We start from the raw sequence: 14,424 nt of genomic DNA, 5'->3' as shown, positions 1-14,424 counted from the left end.
TGTGGTGTCTAGAGTCACAGGTCTCACGTGCGGTGCTGGGCACCTGGCACGGCTTCATCATTCTACATGTAAGACGTTGTTGGCATGGCCTAGCAGTCCTGGGCGGTGGGGCCAGTTCTTATTCATCCATTTCCAAGGGGATGCCTTGGCCCTGAGACAGAATCTCTCTTTTATGTCAGCAGCCAGCCTCATGATGGGTGGCAAGCCCAGTGGGGAGTCTGAGGCCAGTCAGCTGTCCATGGAGTCAGGAGAAAGGACAGCATTGTGGTGGGAGCTGACCTGGCCAGGGATACTTGATTGTGCAGGTCTTTAAGGGTCAGGGTCAAGATCTGGGCAGGGCAGGCCAGGGCTCAGAGAAGGGAGGGGGCTGCAGGAGCACTGGTGTGGGGCAGTGAAGCCAAGGCCTCCAGGTATTGCAGGTGCCTAGATGGACCTGCAGCTCAGGTGTATTACCACTGGGGCGCAGTGAGCCTCAGAGGCTCGTGGATAGATGGGAGCTCCATGGTGGACAGAGAGAGGGGCCTGCAATGCCAGCACAACGTGCAAGAGGCAAACCTAGCAAACATCTAGGGATGTTTGGATGTGGGTAGGAGCAGCATTGGCCTCCCTTTGCCCTTAGCTGCAGGCCCAGTCAGCCACTCTGGGCAGAACTTCCCATCTGGGATTCAGGCAGAGTTTTGCCAGAGGCCAGAGGGCAACTCAGCAACAGGAACCTGCTTCCAGCAGGCCCAGATCCAAAAAATATCTGATTCAAGGGCTTTAGTGGGGATGGAAGACTTACAGGCCAAGGAGGAGACATCGTGCCGAGGTGCACAGGCCAGATTGGTGCTCAGGGTCAGCACCTATCAAAGGACCAGGGGATCTGGGCACTCGCTGAGCAGAGTACAGACCTCCTACAGTGCTGTCATGGGAGGAGATACCTGGACACTCAGTGTGCTGCTCCCCTTCCAGTTTAGTCCTCACTTTTATGGGCTGGTGCTGGACATTTTCTCTTCAGCTGGCTTTTTATGTGTCTGATTAATAAAACCAAAGGATGAATTTGTGTTATGTAATACAATTTGTTTGGTTGACAAAAATCTAAAAATGAGAGGCTAGTTCACAGCTAGAGGCTAGCAGATACAAGTTCGGAGGCCTGCAGACATACTCTGAGCACTCGTGTAGCGACCAGTCTGCAGAAGGGCATGGCAGCTGCCAGGAGGGGTCTGTGTCCCCGCATGGTGATGAGGTCTTGCCTGTGCTGACCTTTGAGCCTCAGGATGGTGTGTGTCGCAGAGGGCCTTGGCCACAGTGAGCTAATGCATGCTCAGAGCATGCCAGGGTGATAATAGGCCACCAGGACCCAGGTGGACCTCCCCGCTCCGTAAGGAGACACTCAAAGGGCATGTTTGATTGCCTTATGAGAATCACACACCTTCATGGAAGGACCTCAAGTCTGGGCCTGTGCTTCCCTTGGCATCTGTGTCTTCTGGTGTGAATAGATCTGTGTCTTCTGGTGTGAATAGGTACTCTCTTCTTCCATCCAGCTACTGCTCCATTTCTGTATGTACCCTTCTGTCCTATTGATTGATTGACTGGTTGATTGATTGAGGTACTAGGGATGGAACCCAGGGGCCTTCTACCTCTGGGCTATACCCATATGTATTTTTTTTTCAGTACTGGGGATGAAACCCAAGGGCATTCTTCCTCTGAGCTACACCTCCAGCCCTTTTTTTGGGAGGGAGAGGTCTGGGGATGGAACCCAGAGGCATTTGACCTCCAAGCTGCACCTCCTGTCCAATTTTTTTTTTTTTTTTTTGTGGTACTAGGGGTGGAACCCAGGGGCTTTCTACCTCTGGGCTATACTCCCAGACCTATTTTATATTTTATTTGGAAACAGGGTCTCACTAAGTTGCTAAGAGCCTCACTAAGTAGCTGAGGCTGGCTTTGAACCTGTGCGATCCTCCTGTCTCAGCCTCCCAAGTGTGGGGATTACAAGCATGCGCCACCATGCCCAGCCCCCTAGATATATTTTATTTATTATATGGAGAAAGGGTCTTGCTAAGTTGCTGAGAACCTCTCTAGGTTGGGAGACTGTCCTCCAACCTGCGATCCTCCTTCAGCCTCTCAACTACTGGGATTACAAGTGTGCACCATGATGCCCAGGTTCCTTCTGTTCTTTGACTCACTTGCACATCCTGCCACCTAATATTAATCTAGCAGTCCACCTAGCCCATCCAGTCTCTCCTGTCATCATTCATCCATCCACCACCCACCCTTCTGTACCCATCCATCCCATCCATTCATCCCTGGGCCCATCATCCACACAGTCCATCTGTCCATCTGTCCATCCCTCTGTCCATCCATCCATCTCTGCATCTGTCCATCAGTCTGTCCATTCATCTGCCCACCTACCCATCTGTCCATCTGTCTATCCATCTTTCTGTCCATTTGTCCGTCCGTCCATCCATCCATCCATCCATCCATCCATCCATCCATCCATCCATCCATCCATTTGTTCATCCATCTGTCCATCCGTCCATCCATCCGTCTGTCCATTCATCTTTCCATCTTTCCATCCATCTGTTATCCAGCCATCTGTCCATTCATTCGTCTGTTCATCCATCCGTCTATCTGTCCATTTGTCTGTCTGTCCATTCATCTGTCCATTATTCATCTGCCTGTTATCTATCCATCTGTCATCCATCCATCCATCTATCTGTCCATCTGTTTGTCCATCCATCCATCTGTCCATCCATCTATCTGTTCATTCATCTGTCTATCCATCCATCCATCCATCTATCCATCCATCCATCCATCCATCCATCCATCCATCCATCCATCCATCCATCCATCCATGTGTCCGTCCATTCATCTGTTCATCCGTCTATCTGTCTGTCCATCTATTCGTCTGTCCATCTATTCATCTGTCCATCCATCTTTCTGTTCATGTCCATCTACCTTTTGACCCTGTCCTTCTACTTCTTTCTTCTATCATTTAGCTCTCCATTTGTCCCCTTCCTCTCTTTCTACTTTCCTTCCTTCTCTTATTTTTTGCAGTACTGGGGGCTGAACCCAGGGGCACTCTACCTCTGAGCTACACCCCAGCCCTATTTTATTCTTTATTTTGAAACAGTGTCTCACTAAGTTGTGGAGGGCCTCACTAAGTAGCTGGGGCTGGCCATGGACCCGGATCCTCCTGTCAGCCTCCCAAGCACGGGACTACAAGTGTGCGCCACCAGGCCCAGCTGCTTCTGGTCTCATGCTCTCTCCACCCTTCTGTCCGTGCAGCATAGATCTACCTGCTCTTCTGATTAGTTGTGCACTGTCTCCTCTGCCTGGTACATACCAGCTGCCATGCTGGGCACTGGGACCAGAGATGATAAGATACGGTCCTTTCCATATCTGAGCTCATAGTTACTGGGAGACAGGTCATAAAGGATTATAGGTTCCTTTTTTTTTCTTTTCTTTTGTGGGTTTGAGGGTGGAACCCAGGGCCATTTGACTTCCAAGCTACACCCTCTGCCCTATTTTTTACTCTTTATTTTGAAACAGGGTCTCACTAAGTGGCGGAGTGCCTCACTAGCTGAGGCTGCCCGCGAACTGCAATCCCCTGGCCTCAGCCTCCCAAACGCTGGGATTATAAACGTGCGCCACCACGCCAGGCTGGGTTCCTTCTTCCTCTTTTTCTTTCTGGTGGTACTGGTGGTGGGACCCAGAAGCTCTTCTACCTCCAGACTATACTCCCAGACCTGTTTTATATTTTATTTGTAAACAGGTCTCACTAAGTAGCTGAAGCTGGCTTTGAACCTGTGTGACCCTCCTGTCTCAGCCTCTCAAGTGCTGGGATTACAGGCATGTGCCCCCACATCCAGCTTGTAGGTTCCTTCTGATCTCATTGCCTCCCACTTTCTCTGCTCCAGCTTCATGGGCTCCATGCTGTCCCTCGAATGCTCCAGGCTGGTGCCTGCTGTGTGAAGCCCTCCATGTCTCTGGGCTGCCCTCTTCCACCCCGGGCCTTCGCCGGCAAGGCCTTCAGAGTTCCCTTGGAATTATGCTCTCTATACCCCCTCTGCTTGCTTCTCTCTTAAGTGCTTGCCAGCATTTGACGTGTCATGCATTTATTGTCTGTTTATTCTATCTCCCAGAATAGCTTATTAACTACACAAGGCCAGAGACTTGGCTTTATTTTCTGCTGTATTCCCAGAGCCTAAACAGTGTACATAGTAGGGGCTTAAAATACTTGAAGTAGAAAACGTGTCTTGAGAAGTATGCTAGAGTAGGAGAGAGGCTGGAGGGAGCAGTGATGGTGCCACTCAGGGGCCTCGAGGCTTGTGAGCTGCATGAACGCAGAAGGGCAAGACCTGTGGCCAGTGAAGAACCAGAAGTGGGGCTGGGGTGGCCAGGCCTTCAGGAACCACGAAGTAGACCTGGCCATCCCAACAGTGATCACAGAGAGGGGTAGAGTTCCATGGGATGCAGTGAGGCCAGAGCCCTTCCCCATTCCGAGGCAGGGTCTGCAGTAAGAGACACTGGAATGGCGTATCGGAACTGCTGTGAGGGTTCAGTGAAGATGGCGTGGGTCACGCACATGTGAACACTCATGTCACAGGTCACAGACACACAAGCACGAATGCACATTTGCCTGCCCCACACACTCGCAACCCTAGCCCTACTGTGTTTAGCTCTAAGTTGCTCAAGAGAGATGAGCACGGCCGCTGCCCTTTGGGTCCTGACTACCACAGGCTAGAGTTTGCTGCATGACCCCTTCTTAGCCATCCTTCCTTAGGACCTCAGCCCAGGACCCCACTTCCATCTGAGTATACCCAGGCTGAGGGTGTGTGTGGCATAGCCCCTGAACAGCAGTCAGGGCACCTCAGCCGGTCGGACACCATGCTGTTCCTCAGCTGCTGCTCCTCCCCCCAGAAACCCGGGAGGACCGAACGAAGAGGCTTTTCCGCCACTACACAGTGGGCTCCTATGACAGCCTCACGTCACACAGGTACCAGCAGGTGGGGTGGGTGTGGGCATGCAGGGACACTGGACATGGGCGGGATGTTTGGTGAGGAGGGAAGTTAGAGAAGGGTGAAGAGGGGGTGCCCAGCAGCTTCTGCCTTCCGCTGTCCAGATCAGGCCAGGAGCAGCCTTGGGGTGGCCTGTGCCTGCAGAACCCTGTGGGATCTGCCTGGCGGCCACACTTACCTCACCCTCCTGCTCTCCCCTGTCAGTGATTATGTCATCGATGACAAAGTGGCTATTCTGCAAAAACGGGACCACGAGGGCTTCGGCTTTGTGCTCCGGGGGGCCAAAGGTAAGGGGGCTACAGGGATGCTCCCACTGCCGAGGGTCTTCTGTGCCCCACCCTCCCTCTGCTGTGGTGGTGATGGTCTTGGTCTTGGTAGGAGGCAGCAGTGCCCTCCCTTCACTGTTGTTTGCTCCTGGCTGTAGGGAGTTAGCCGTGGGGTGAGAGGGGTTTGCAGATGGACTGCTGCTGGATTCCTGGGCTGGGCTGCCCCACCTGCTGCCTCCCCGTCCAGGGTGCCTGCACCTCTCTTCCTGTGCTCTTGGAGGTGCTGTGGGCTGCCCCCCTCCCTGAGCCATGCTGGTGAGGCACCTTTCTGTTGCCCCTGCAGCAGAGACCCCCATTGAGGAGTTCACGCCCACACCGGCCTTCCCAGCACTGCAGTACCTGGAGTCTGTGGATGTGGAGGGTGTGGCCTGGAGGGCTGGGCTGCGCACGGGGGACTTCCTCATTGAGGTGAGTCTGCCCTGTCCTGGGCAGTCTGGTGGTTGCTGGTGCCCAGACTCCAAGGTGATGTGGGTGCCCACCCAGCAGCCTGTTTATGCTTGTCCTAGGTAAACGGAGTGGACGTCGTGAAGGTCGGGCATAAGCAGGTGGTGGCCTTGATCCGCCAGGGTGGCAACCGCCTGGTCATGAAAGTTGTATCTGTGACCAGGAAGCCAGAGGAGGATGGGGCTCGTCGAAGAGGTGAGGCTGAGGTTCGTGGGTTCTCCCCTTGGCTCCTGCCCTTAGTCCTTTGACCTTAGACCCATGTTCCTCTTCCCACGCCTGACTCCACCCTGCTCACAGTAGATTCTGCTCCTGGATGAAATTCCCACATTAACAGCTCGGTCACTTCCAGGCTCTGACCTTAGGCCCCTGGCCCCCTGCCAGGCCTCAGACCCCTGACCCCAGATTGCCCTCTTGGATCCCTGTTCCTCCCTTCCTGGAGTCTCCCAGCCCTGGGTGGCAGAGCCCTCCTTCCCAACACCAGCAGCTGCCTGGAGGCCGGGGTTGTCATGGCAACTGTGAGGTTGACGCTGCTGCTTATTGTCGGAGGGAAGGGGGAGGCGGCACCTGAGGGAAGAGGAAAAGCGTCTTCTCCCCGCGCCGACGCTGCAGAGACACAGCCTGGGCCCAGCAGCCTTGCCTCAGCAGGGTCAAGGCCTGTGGCTTGGCTGGCCACACCCTGGTGCTCCTGGGGTCAGTGGGCACCCAGGCCCTGAGAGATCCCAGCTGCGGGAGCTTGCTGGACAGAAGGCCCTCCCAGCCCCCATTCCATGGCTCCGGTGCCCCCTTGCTGGGCCCTCAGAGCCTGCAGGGCGGGTGCTCAGACTAGAACCAGCTGGAAACTGGCCCCCTACTGGTGCTGTTGACCACCTTATGCGGCTGGGTTCTGGGGGTCCCCAGAGGCCCCCACCACCCCATCCAGCATTCCCCCTGAGCTCCCCACGCCATGAAGAAGTTTGCATCCAGCCGCAGCCTGAACAAGATCCTGGCACAGTGTGACTCGTCCTCACGGGAATACGAGGAGATCCAGGCGGTGGAGCGCAAGTGGCATCTGCACCTGGCCACACCGCGCCGCCTGCTGCTGGACAGGAGGTCCAAGGCCTCCCTCTTCTTTGCAGCCCCACCGCCCCCCAAGAGGGCTCCCAGCACCACGCTGACCCTGCGTTCCAAGTCCATGACGGCTGAGCTCGAGGAACTTGGTGAGCACTAGGCCCTGCCCTAGGGTGGGTGGTCCTCAGGCCCACATGGGCAGGCCAGGGCAGGGTAGACGGGCTGAGCAGAGGCCAAGGGTGCAGAGGTGGGAGGGAGGGAGGGAAGAAAAAAGGAAGAGCATGAAGAGCAGGCCAAGGTCGGCTGTTGCTGGAGCTGTGGGGGTTCGGTTCTGTGGCATGCAGAGGGTGGCCTGAGGGCTGAGAACAGTGGGGCTGGACACTCAGTGGGCGGTCAGAACAGACTTCGGGAGTAGCTGCCCCTGGAGCATGTTCACACGCATGTGCATGTGTGTGTGCATGTGCTTGCTGCCCCTGAATCCATGTCTCCAGTCTGACTTGTGCCTGTGTTTCATCGGAGTGAGAAAGGAGCAGTGGTCAGGCATCTGGGGCCTGTTTCCCGCTCCACCAGGCCCGGGCTAGGTTGTGCTTACAATGCGATTGTGCCTACGCACTGTGGTCAGGTGAGCCTGCTGACCTCGCCTCTGGGAGCAGGTCTGTTTAATGATGGGCTTGCGCCTCTGAGCTGTGGGGGGTGAACAAGACTGTTGAGCTTTGATGGCCATGTTGAGGAAACAGTCCCAGATTGACTACAAAGGGTCTCATCCTGGGCATGTCCCATATTTATGGCCTTTATCCTCATCTTGGGAGCATGACCATTGAGAGCTTTGTGGGTATATTCCAGTCATTGACAGCCTGCTATAGATGTAGCCAGTGCACATGACAATTGACATGTTCTTTCCTTCCACAATCAGAGCTCAGACTCAGTCCCAGACTTTGTTTTGGCAGCAGTCATAGAAGGAACCCTAACTCTGGCCCCCAGAACTCCCTCTGGCCTTGTTTATGGACTGAGTCCTGACCATATCCTGGCCACAAATTGGATTACTTGGATGCTTGTAATTCCAGTGCTTGGGAGGCTGAGACAGGAGGATCAGGTTCTCAGACAGCCTCAGCTACTTATTGAGGCCCTCTACAACTTAGTGAGACTCTGTTTTAGAATAAATGAAGAATAAAAAATAGGGATAGGGGTCTAGCTCGGAGGTAGAATGCCCCTAAGTTCAATCCCCGGTACCACAAAAAAAAAAAAAAAAAAGATAAACTGTGATGACATAGTTGGGATTTTCCTTGCCATAAATATTCTGAATAAAATAAAAAAAAATAGCCAGGCATGGTGGTGTACATTTGTAATCTCAGTACTTGAGAGGATGAGACAGCCTCAGAAACTTAAGCCCTCCATAACTTAGTGAGACTGTTTCAAGATAAAAATAAATAAGTAAATAGATAGGAAGAAAGAAAGAAAGAAAGAAAGAAAGAAAGAAAGAAAGAAAGAAAGAAAAAATAAAGCTGGAGGTGTAGCTCAGAGGTAGAATGCTCTTGGAGTCAGTCCCAGCACTACCCCCCCCCCACCAAATAAAGAACCCCAAAGCAAAAACAATAATACACAATTCAAAACAAAGGAAAAGGAATCCCAGGTCTCAGAAATGAGGAGGGATGTCAAAGCCAGGAAATCAGGGGTAACTGAGCTCCCTTAGCTCCTGACCAAGGCTCCAGGGGCAGAGGTCAGGTTCTGGACCCCACAAGGCCAGGAGATGTGGCTGTGGACTCTTTTTTTTTTTTTTTTTTTGGTGGTACTGGGGGTGGAATCCAAAGACTGTCTATCTCTAGGCTATACTCCTAGACTTATATTTTATTTTGGAAACAGAGTCTCATTAAGTTGCTGAGAGCCTCACTAAGTAGCTGAGGCTGGCTTCAAACCTGTGTGATCCTCCTGTCTCAGCCTCCCAAGCGCGGGGATTACAAGTGTGTGCCACCATGCCTGGCTGGCTGTGGACTCTTAATGAAACAAAAAACACAGATTTAAAAAAAAAATTCTATAACTGGGATAAACAGAATACTAGACCCAGATAAATAAAGAAGCAGCGAGTTAGAAGGTAAGTCTGAGATTACCCAGAACCAGCTCAGGAAGACATGACGAGGCCCTCAGCAACTTAGATCCCATTTCAAAATAAAAAATAAAATAGGGGCTTGGAGTGTTGTTCAAAGGTAGAATGCCCCTACGTTCAGTCCATGGTACCACTCCCCCTCAATCTAAACCTTGATCAGAATAAAATTTTAGAATGTTATATAAAAAGAAAAACCTAGGCTGAGTGTGATGATGCACGCTTGGAATCCCAGCATTTGGGAGGTGGAGACCGGGAGATGGAGGTTCGCGGACAGCCTCAGCTACTTAGTGAGACCCTTTGCAACTCAGTGAGACCCTATTTCAAAAAATAAAAAGACAGCCGGGTGTGGTAGTGCACGCTTGTAATCCCAGCAATCAGGAGGCTGAGACCGGAGGATTGGGGTTTGCGGACAGTCTCAGCTACTTAGTGAGGCCCTCCGCAACTCAGTGAGTTCCTGTTTCAAAATAAAGAATAAAAAATAGGGCAGGGGGTATATCTCAGAGGTCTATCCCCAGACCCGTAAAAAATTAAAATAAAAATATAAAAAAATACTGGCTTTAAGAGACCCTGTTTCTAAATAAAATATATAAAATAGGTCTGGGAGTGTAGCCCATAGGTAGAAGGCCCCTGGGTTCCATCCCCAGTACCACAAAAATAAATAAATAATAAATAAAAAGACTAGAGGTGTAGCTTGGAGGTGCAGTGCCCCTGGGTTCCATCCCTAGTATTGCAAAAAAGAAAAAAAAGAAAAAGAAGAAAAAAAGAAAAAGAAAAATACTAAAAGTTATGAGAGCCGGGTGTGGTGGTGCATGTCTGTTATCCCAGTATTGGGGAGGCTGAGACCAGAGGATGGAGGTTCATGCAGCCTCAGCTACTTAAGTGAGGCCCTTGCAACTTAGACCCTGTTTCAAAATAAAGAATAAAAAACAGGGCAGGGGTGTAGCTCAGAGGTAGAATGCCCCTGGTTTCTAACCCCAGACCCGCAAAAAAAAAAAAAAAAAAAAAAGTTACGAGGGCATTTGGGTCTGACTCCTTGTCAGCAGTAATGGAAGAAAGGAGACGATGGGAGGACTAACCCTTACCCAAACCGTTCACTTGAGTGAGCAGAGATGCTAGCAGACTTCTGGCCCCAGGTCCTAGAGGTCCAAGGCTAGTCACCAAGAGCTGACCTGTGTGTGGGACTGCTGGGTGGGTCCCTGAATCTCCTGCCAGATGCTTCCTTGGAGCCATGGTATGCTGCCTGGGCAGAAGGGAACTCCTTGTCTGCACAGGTACTTTCTGGCAACCTGAGTGCTGTAATGCAGGGACTCTGCACTGCGAAGGTTAAAGAGTGCTCTTGCTCTTGTTTCTGCTTGCAGAAACAGTGAGTGGAAGAGGCAGATTGTCCCCTCTGTTCCAGAAGCCTCAGGAAGGGGCTGCTGTGCTGCTGTGCTGGGGCTGGTGGTCCAGAGGAGCTCACTCATGGTGTTAGGCTTCTCCCTGTGTGGAGTCTGGGGGAGGACAGGAAAGCAGCTGAGCATGGAACCTCTACCCACACCTCTGGGCCCCAGCCTCACAGCTTCTATTAAAGCTGGACCCAGGATCTTCATGGTGTTGTGTTCAGAGAAGGGCTGGGCAGCCAGGGGGCTGGGAGCCCTGCTCCCAGAGCACAGCTGTCCCAGGAGGCTGGCCTACCACCTGACCAGTCCCCTCTGGAAATGCCTGGATATGGGAGCAGGCCAGTACCAGGGTTGCTGGGTGCCTGAGGGGCTGGCCCACACTCCGGGGTTTCAAGAGGTACAAAGAAGAAGTGTTGGTTTACCACCAGCACAAACCTGTCAGTCCTCTCATTGTGCTGTTAGGAGCTGACAGGGCCCACTGAGAAGATGGCCTGAACACCTGGAGAGCTGAAGGTGTGAGCCAGGGAAAGCCAAAGGAGGCAGGCTCCTGTGGAGGCAGCCCTACAGTGTGCACGGGCAGGGAGGGAGAGGGGAAAGGGCTCCTGTGAGCAGGGCTGGTCCCAGGAACAGAGGTGTTGGTGACTGGCAGTAACCGATGAGGGCCTCCTGAGGGTAGGTGGAGGAGGAAGTTCAGAGAGACTCCTTGTTTTCTTCCTGGTGGTGCTTTCCCCCACTACTCTGCTCAGCTTGACCAGGCCAGGGCAGACCCTGATGGGCCCAAAGCCCTCCTCCCTTTCTTAAGAGAAGCCAGTTTCCTATAGTAACTAGGTCTTTTTGTTTGTGGTACTGGGAATTGAACCCAGGGTCATTCTGCCTCTTAGCTATACCCCCAGCACTATTTTTATTTAATAGCTTTGAAACAGTGTCTCACCAAGTTGTTGAGGGCCTCACTAAATTGTTGAGGCTGGCCTTAAACCTATACTCTTCCTGTCTCAGCCTCCCAAGTACTGGGATTACAGGCATGTGGCACCATGCCCAGTATAACTAAGAGAAGTTAGGTGCCATACTCAGTTTCTCTGTCACTGATCTCAGTCTGGAAAAGGTTCTCTGCTAAACACTTTCCCAGCCTTCTGTTAAACAGCTTCAGGGGCTAGGATGCAGCTTAATGGTAGTGTTTGCCTGGTGTGGTAAGGCCCAGGGTTCAGTCCCCAACAGCACAAAAATACCCCTACTTCGCACAGAGTGCTCAAGGGTGATCATCCTGGTTTTCATTGGCCTCTGAACTTGATTTTTAAGGGGTTTTGCCTTTTTTCTGAGCACATGCAACTGGACTAAGTGTAGTTTAGTTGTGCATGTTTCCATGTTTGCACCTGTGTGTGCATGTGTGAGGTGGCGTGTGGGGGTGTGCTCCTGCTCTGGAGGTTTCTCCTTGATTTTCATGTACCCACAGTGAGGAGATGTAGGCCAGGGGCAGATCCTTGAGGGCCTGGTTGTGGGGTTGGACGTATAGGGTGGGGTATGGAGAATGGGCCTGAGTGCCAATGGATGAAGCATGCCTCTTATCCCCATTGCTCTGTTTCTTGATTCCAAGCCTCCATTCGGAGAAGGAAAGGGGGTAAGTCATCTGCTTGTGTTCCCAAGTCCAGTTCTGCCTGACTCCTGTTGGGGCACTGGTGTGTAAGGAGGCTCTGGTCCAAGCCTGGGTGGTCTGGAATCCCAGGCACAGCCAGGTCCTGGCGGCCTTCTCCCTGGGAATCTGGTAGGGGCATGGTGAAGGGCTGGGAAGGGCGGATGGGGAGTTCCCAGGAGTGCGGGCATCTGAGATTATGATAGGGAGGTACAGCCGTGGGCCGGGGCTTAAGTGAGTCTGCAGGAGTTATGGGGAGATTGACAGTGGAGGCTGTGCGTGTGCCTGGCCTAGGGTTGGGGCAGGGGGAAAGCTCTAAGGCCCCCCTGTGGAGCTTGGGGAGCTGGGTAACATGGGAGTATTGGGGTGCTCAGCTCTGGCCTGTGCCGCATCTCTGCATGTCCTCTACGGGTGGCCTCTGCCCGGGGTGTGGCCCTTCTTGCTCTGGTTACTTGCTGGGCTAAGCCCAAGCTGGAGTCCCTTTGAAGGAGAGATCTGAGTCCCGGAGCATGGGAAGGGAGCTCGGAGCTCCCCTGTCCAGCATCCCCTGGCTGTTGACTTTGCCACTCCTATTCAGAGCCTGACCACCCTATATCCTTTCAGGGTCCTTCCTATATGTCTGTGTGTCCAGCCTGGCCACAGAAGACACATGGTCCAAGTGGGGCAGAGTTACTGGGCCTGGTACTAAGCTCTAGCATCTGTTGAGGTCTTGGGGCCTGATTTCTGGCTCCTCTGCCTCTGGAGTGCATGGAAGTCAGGCCCAGTGTCTGCCACACGCCCAGTACCCTTCTGTCCACCAGTGTGTCCATTGGCTTCCTTTGGCTGATACAGGCTCTCCTGTACACAGCCTACAGCTCTGTCCCCCTCCCCACAGCCTCCTGTTGCCTAGGCCTGTTGTCCTTTCAGGTATTACAAACAGATGACAAAATCTCCTCCAAGGACCTGTCTCGAGCTGTTTCTGGGGTATTCTGGTTCTGCTGTCCAGTGCAGTAACGGGCTCCCTGGTGCTGTGCTATGGCCGAGTTCTCACAGCTGGGGAAGAAGTGACAGATTTGTCAGCCTGCTTGAGCCCCAGCGTGTCCCGCCCCACACCCAGCTGGCCCATGTGGGAATGCCTGGACCTGGTTCCTAGTGGGCTTCATTTCATTTTTCAGTATATAAATCAGTTCATTTAGGAATACGTTTTCCAATTTTGTTGGCTGTTTGCAGAATTCTCGATTCTTTCCTTTTTGAAAGTTCTTGCTTGGCCCCAGTACTGTTGCCTCATGACCCAGAATAGCAGCCTTGCTGACCTTTGTGTATATTGCTGTGGGCCTCTGGGAGCAAGCTCTGTTTGACCTGGAGAGGCATCTTCTCTGACTCCATGCTCAGGTGGCAGCGTGTCACTAGGAGACATGCCATCAGTGTTCCACGGAGTTCCCTCGCCACCGTGTCTTTATTTCTATGGTTTCTGGATAGCATGGCAATTAAGTCTGTGATATGGGCAGTTTATCTCTCTACTTCAGTTTGCTCCTGGGGTGGTGATAGGATCTTCTCTGTGTTGTTGCTGTGGGATTTGCATAAAGCCCTGCACACTCTGAACATCAGCAAGGACTTAACACCGGATGGCGATGATGATATCACCTTCCAGAAGGAAACCATTTACTTTAACACAAAAACAAATGGGAAGACCCCTCACCCAGCAATTCCTGGTTTGTGCCAGGACCTGGTACATCCAGGAGCTACACAGAGCCCTGTGAACTGTGCCATGGGGGGAGCTGGTGGCACCCTGGTGTTCAGGCACAGGCTTGGGCACCTATGGGACAGAGAATTGTCCTCTTCTTGAAGGGCTCAGGAGTTGCTTGGGGAGACAGTGCAGACTCTTTCTGGTGTGCTCAGCCCTGACTGGCCAGCAGTGTAGGCCCCTCTGGATGATTCTCCCCAGAGCTCAGCAGGTGCTCTCTTCTTAGGTGCCCAGAGTGGATAGTGTACAAAGCAGGTCGGGTCCAGTTATGGGCTTAATTTACTTCCCCACAGCAACTGTTCAGCTGATTGCCAGTGGAACAAGCAGGTGCTGGTAGCAGCCACAGGCGGGGCTGGAAGAGTCAGGGAGGGTCCAGGCTGAACCACTTGAAGTGAAAGAGTGCCGGAATGAGTGTCCCCTGAGGGTGGGCACAGCCCTTGAGTGAGCAGGACCTGGGCATGGGTGGGATTCCATGAGGCTGCCAAGAGAGGGCAGATGGAGCAGCCAGGTGAGATGGGTACCACCCCCATCCCCATCCCCCCTTGCACACTCTGCACACTGGCCCTGTGTGTGTTCAGGGATAGAGCTGAGAGGACCCTCCAGGGCCAGAGACACTACCTCTGGGGAGGTTGTCTGGCCATACTTCTGATAGCCCTCAGACACACATTAGTTTAACATTTCCAAATCCTTTCGATAAACAAAAGTAGTACCACTATTTAAAACATTTCACTTTTTTCGTATTGGAAATTGAACCCAGGGACTTTCTATCTCAGCTAC

General features: G+C 52.7%; 1 protein-coding gene across 1 annotated transcript in view; it reads left to right on the top strand.

The window, feature by feature from the left end:
* SHANK3 (SH3 and multiple ankyrin repeat domains 3) overlaps nt 1–14,424 on the top strand; it is a gene marked incomplete at both ends in the record, with an annotated part of 69,109 nt that overhangs the window by 37,496 nt on the left and 17,189 nt on the right. The window contains 6 exons of the mRNA XM_080706225.1: nt 4,903–4,978; nt 5,205–5,287; nt 5,610–5,734; nt 5,833–5,965; nt 6,886–6,966; nt 11,889–11,912. Coding sequence (XP_080562351.1) covers nt 4,903–4,978; nt 5,205–5,287; nt 5,610–5,734; nt 5,833–5,965; nt 6,886–6,966; nt 11,889–11,912 — 522 coding nt within the window. The remainder of the gene's footprint in view (nt 1–4,902; nt 4,979–5,204; nt 5,288–5,609; nt 5,735–5,832; nt 5,966–6,885; nt 6,967–11,888; nt 11,913–14,424) is intronic.

Source organism: Muscardinus avellanarius (assembly GCF_963383645.1).
Source record: "Muscardinus avellanarius genome assembly, chromosome: 11".
Taxonomy (NCBI): domain Eukaryota; kingdom Metazoa; phylum Chordata; class Mammalia; order Rodentia; family Gliridae; genus Muscardinus; species Muscardinus avellanarius.
The sequence above is the reverse complement of the archived record's forward strand: the minus strand, read 5'-3'. Positions and strand labels throughout refer to the sequence as shown.